At 42.4% G+C, this 5,725-nt stretch overlaps 1 protein-coding gene across 1 annotated transcript in view; it reads right to left on the bottom strand.

Moving 5' to 3' along the window:
* LOC119423587 (transcription factor COE3-like) overlaps positions 1–5,725 on the bottom strand; it is a 188,040-nt gene that overhangs the window by 33,716 nt on the left and 148,599 nt on the right. Inside the window, exons 15-16 of the mRNA XM_037690986.1 lie at positions 2,817–2,985; positions 620–811 (exon numbers count right to left, since the gene is read on the bottom strand). Of these exons, the coding sequence (XP_037546914.1) occupies positions 620–811; positions 2,817–2,985 (361 nt within the window). The remainder of the gene's footprint in view (positions 1–619; positions 812–2,816; positions 2,986–5,725) is intronic.

The raw sequence follows: 5,725 nt of genomic DNA, 5'->3' as shown, positions 1-5,725 counted from the left end.
TGTCCAGATGACCTGACTGAAAAATGTTGGATTGTATACCTGGATTATTGAGCATGGACTTTGTTAGTTTCTGGTGGGGTTTTGGGTTCCTGCACCCTCCGGTCTATTTTTCTCCTGGGGCCATCTATGTTGGCCACACCCTCCTAACATCTTGGTAATGTGTCTCTTTGTTCTTGTCCAATGTCAACTAGTCTCGTTGATATGAGCTGCTCTATGGCCTGAATATAGCTTGAGCCTGGCTACCCATTAAATGTTGCTCCATGCAGAAGGGACTCTGAAGCCTGGAGGAGGTTTGACTAACTCAAGCCGAGCTGAAATGTTTGATGTGAAGTGCAGTGTGTCACTAACTTGGAAATCATGCTCAAATACCCCATGGTCCAGCAGTCTCAATCTTACAATGTGTGCTAACGCTCCATATAAGCAGGAACTCCACAGACACCTGTTGACCTGTCCATTGCAGGTTCCAGTGTGTAATGGAGAGACAGAAACCAGCTTCAGTTTGGGAGCTGCTGGTCTGAGTCAGTGGTGGGAGGTGTACATATCCAAAATAAGATCTAAAAGTTGTACTGCAGCCAGCAGCAGGAACTGTAGGATCAGGTGGATTTACCTTGATACTTACTGCCATACGGCGAGTTGGTGGACGAGCCATTCAGGAAACCGGGTGACGACGTCACTCCAAGGTTTGGCATGCCAGTGTTACCGTAACCATTCAGGCTGTTGCTGACCGTGTTACCGTAGTTACTCTGTTGGGGGGTGGAGCTTGGGACATATCCCCGTGGTGACACGCTGCTGGTATTCCGACTGTAACCAACTGGAAGAGGAAAACAACCAAGAAGCAGCAATTATTCATCAGACTAACAATCTATTACTACTTGCAGTTTTGCTTTACTAGTTCTACCTCTCAAGACGTAAAGTCCCTTCTGTTGGGACTTTATCAGGAAGTCCAAACCATCTTCCTGCCAGTTAGACCTTCAGCCCCCACTTCTACAACTGACCTAGTTCATTTCCTGCATGATTTTAAAAAAATCACTGTTATGCCACTTGATTGTTGATATGTGCTGCTGATTATCCATGCTGCTGATCTATTTCATGCTGCTGTGTTCATTCATTGTGTACTATTAGTGCTTAGTGTATTCTTAGTTCATATCCAAGATCTTATTCAGAACTCTTGCAGTGCCTCTGTGAGTTGTCTCTGGACATGCCCTTGTGCCCCCCCACCCACCCCCCCCCCCCCCCCCACCCACCCCCCAACCCACACACACCCACACACAATGCCAGCGTCATTATGTGCATGAGGTTTTTTTTTTTTTTTTCCATTGATGTTCAGCCAAAGATCAAGAGCATATTAGGATTTTTTTGCCTCCAAAACCTATGTTGTCACGTTCACCACTTAATTGTCCGTCCACAGCTCTCCTTGTAAATGAGTCTTGGAGGCTCAATGTGATTTATCCGTTTAAATAAAGGTTGAATGAATTAATAAATACTGCTGTTTTTCTTTCAAATTTATATTTTTGTTGGATGTAACTGGGACCCTGTGTACATAATTTTGTTCCACCTCATGTACCACATGAGATGCGAATGACAAATAAAGAAACTGAGTTTGATAAAGCACCTGTCCAACTCCTTATGACCATGTTCATATGTTGTTGCTTCAGTTTTCTGTTTGGATTATTTTCCTGGTGTGTTTGTTTTGATTTAATTTTGGTTCTAGTCAAGTTCTGTAGAGTGACCTTGAGTATTTTGAAAGGTGCTAACAATAAACTGTAGTATTGCAATGATACTGTCGGAAACAGAACATTGTGCGAGGACAGCTGACCAACCACTGGACCAGAACCTACAAAACCTCAGCTCCCAAGAGGCAGGTTCAGGTCTGGGTCCACAGTTTTGACCATTTGACCCAAGGGCAGCAGAAGGGTTTAAGTTTAACTGCCTTCATACATCTCCTCCTACATGTCTCTGTGTGAGTGCAGCTACAGCGTGCGCTCTCAGGACATCATTACCTGCAGTGTTCCCTCAGGGAGGACTGAACTAGACAAAAGGACCTTCTCCTACTCCGCTCCTTTTTCCTGGAATATCTTGTAAAAAGATCTGAAGCTCTTGACCTTTGACCTCTCTAAGTGGCTGCAAACATCTGCGGAGTTCCTGACAAGAACCAATGCAGACATGTTCCTGTTTTTATCCTGATGCATGCTCAATAATCCAGGTAGAAAAATCTAAAAAAGTTAAATCTGGTCCTCTGGACATTCAAAAAAACAAAACAAAGAAAAACAAAAAAAAAAATGTAGAAACGTTTCGTCTCTCAACAGTAAACAGCCATCAGGTGCTAATGATCCATTGTTAGGCTGATGGTCCTTCTTGAGCATGTGATCAGCTGGTTCTGGTTGTCAGCAGCAAACTGGTTGATCCACTCTGAGAAGGTGCTATTTAAGAGACTGAGCTGAATACAGCTCCTCAGACTGAGGAAGTCTCTTGGATGAGAGACGAAACGTTTCTACATTTGTTTTGTTTTGTTTTTTAAATGTCCAGAGGACCAGATTTAACTTTTTTAGAGGTTCCTGTTTTTAGTTTCTACATCACCCTAGCTGTTTTTTTTTACTACAATTTTCCTTTTGACCGTCCTTTTGGTTGCCATTTTATTTTAATTTGTAAAAAAAACAACAACAAAAAAACAAATCTGTACACCTCTTATGATCGTCTATTGTTGTCCATTGTTGTCATCTTTCTTTGTTAAAAAAAATCAGGTCTCTCTTGTAAATGAGTCCCTGGGCTCAATGGGATTGACCTGTAGAAATAAAGGTTGAATGAAAAAATTCTGCCCTTACCTTGTGTTGTCTCAGAGACGTTGACGGCCAGCTGTCCGCTGAAGGAGTTTACTGCCATCATGCCATGCGAGGTGGTGTTGCCAAGCGATGGGATCTGGTTGTGGTTCCTGGGAACGCTGTAAAGCGCTTCAGCGATGTCCGCTGCTCGCTTCAGGATGATTTCCTGCAGAGAGAAGAGAAAACACATTGTGTGAATGAACTCCTGGAGACAACAGAGGTGTCAACTTCCTCTGGGATTACAGTCATTTTAGACAGTAGAGAGACCAGCAGAACCACCACAACTCAGGATCGTATTTCCCTATAGATGACAGAGACCCGAGTCTGCACCCAAAGGACCCAAGAACAGATGGTCTGCAGAAGAAGAAAAGATCAAATGTTCCCAACGTCAAGTTGTCTCGAGTCAAAGTTCAGAAACAACCCAACATCCTAACACGCACTGTCCACACAAGCACACACACATATACACAAGCACACACGCACACACACACACACACACACGCACACACACACACACACACACACATATACACCGAAACACACACACACAGACAGACACAAGAACACACATACCAAAACGCATGAACAAACACACAAATTGATAGTTGATTGATGGTTTCCTAACAGAGCACTTCACTCTCAGACTGCAGGTTTACTTGTGGTTCCTAGAGTTTCCAGCAGCAGAATGGGAGGAAGATCTTCCAGTTCTCAGGCTCCTCTCTTTTGGAACCAACTTCCAGTTTCTGTCCGTGAGGCTGACACATTGTCCAGTTTGAAGACTGGGATTAAGACTTTCCTTTTTGATAAATCCTATAGGTAAGGGCCTCCTAGATTCTTATCTGTAGCATTAAAGACTTAACGGTTAACTACTCGTTTAATTTGCTGAACTTCAGGTTTAACATATCCTTTAACACACACAGTCTTTAAACATTGAACAACTTACACAATACAAAACAAAACTGCATCTGTCGTCAGATGTCACTGTAACTCTTCAACTCTATGTGAGGGCCCACTCACCAACCAGACACCTGCTGGCTTATCCAGCTCTAAACCTTAAAGTTGCAGGCCTGAGCGAAGCTTGGGAGCAGTGAGGCCCAAAACTTAATGGCCGTTTCACTCTTTGAGCAAATAAATAAAACAAAACAGTACCTGGTTTAGTAGTTCAGTACATACAGACTCTGGTCCCAGTTCAGGTGAAGAGGAAAACCAAACGATGTTCTAAGGTGGTGATACAATCATCCTTCTGCTGGTCCAGGGTTTAACTCCAATGAGCAATGTCCAGGAGTAGGAAAGAAATATATGTATAATCCAAAGGCACTCTTCTGGCAGTCCATAAACACTCCAGTTATGACTAATCTTCACATCCAGGTCGGAATGATGAAGAGGCAGTCTCCTTAGTAAGCTGAACAAGCTAAACTAGGATTCCTGTGCAGCATTCACTTAGCTAGTGAATGATACATGTTCAATGTTAAACTGTCTCAAAGTGCAAAAAACAAAAAACTGCAGGACAAACTTCAAGCTGAAATGTCCATTTTGCTCCTCAAAACCATCAAACAAGCATCCATTACTGATCACTGTGTTAACAATCAGGAAACTCATTTAATTACTCCAAGCTGCAGCACCTGTTGCCACTGGTGTGCTGCAGCTTCCCAGTCACTTTCATCAAGCTGTACCTCCTGACTGCTCACACTTCCTTTGGCTTTTCACAATAAAGCAGAAATAAAATACATTAACCAAATGTTATACTTTTCTTGCTTTTAACTTATGTTGGTGCATTTTAAGCAGTTTTTAAGCATTTTACAGCATAAATGAAATACAATTGTAGCTATATTTACAACATATTTCACTTGAAGAGTTTTTACATTTTCTTTAAACTGTCACATATTTCATAAATTTAATCAGTGCACTAAAATATTTGTCTGGGTTACAATAGAAAGTACACCTGCAATATAGAAAGTACATCTGGAATATATTCAATTCAATTCAATTCAAAAATACTTTATTAATCCCAAAGGGAAATTATTTGTTGTTGTAACTCGTTATCCTCATTTCATTAAGAGATGTTATAGATGCTGATGCTGTAGACAGGAAGGATCTCTTGTAAAGATCCATCCCACAGTGGATCCTAAGAAACTGGCTGCAGATGCCGTCCGATCCGTCCACCCAGACTCGGCTGGCCTCTCGGTTCCCCCGGGCTGTAGGACCTCCTGAATGCCGAGCAGAATTCCTCCCTGAGCGATGGCCACTCCTCCCAGAAGTCTGCTGAGCTCCTCGTCTCTGTGGACAGAGAACTGTAGGTGCTGAGGGACGATCCTGTCCTTCCGCTGTCATGAGCCGTGTTTCCTGCTAGTTCCAGGATCTCAGTGGTCAGACACTCAAGCACAGCTGGCAGGTAGATGAGAATGCATCCACAGAACATCCTTTCAACTCATTTGAGATTTGGGGCTGTAGCTGAGATATTATTTGAGCTTTTGAGATGTTAATCAGCTGCTGGTTGTTGAAAACTGCCTCGTTGCCATGGTTACGCATCATAACAAATGTCCAAAACTAAAAAAGTTTCAGTAAAAATCCTTCCAGCTGCACAGCATCTGATACCAGAGGAAACAATCATCCAAAAAATGTGATTTACATCCAGAAAAAGAGGAATTAAAGTTTCCTAAAGCAAAATCTCAGAATGAAAGTAGAGCTGCTCCAACATGCAGCCACCTTGAGCGGCGCAGTTCTAGAACATATATAGTACATCTGGACTATAGAAAGTACACCTGGACTATAGAAAGTCCACCTGAACTATAGAAAGTACACTTGGAATATAGAAAGTACATCTGGACTATAGAAAGTACACCTGGACTATAGAAAGTCCACCTGAACTATAGAAAGTACACTTGGAATATAGAAAGTACATCTGG

Source organism: Nematolebias whitei, chromosome 17 (assembly GCF_014905685.2).
Source record: "Nematolebias whitei isolate Nwh7 chromosome 17, NemWhi1, whole genome shotgun sequence".
Taxonomy (NCBI): domain Eukaryota; kingdom Metazoa; phylum Chordata; class Actinopteri; order Cyprinodontiformes; family Rivulidae; genus Nematolebias; species Nematolebias whitei.
This window is presented reverse-complemented; position numbering and strand designations above follow the sequence as displayed.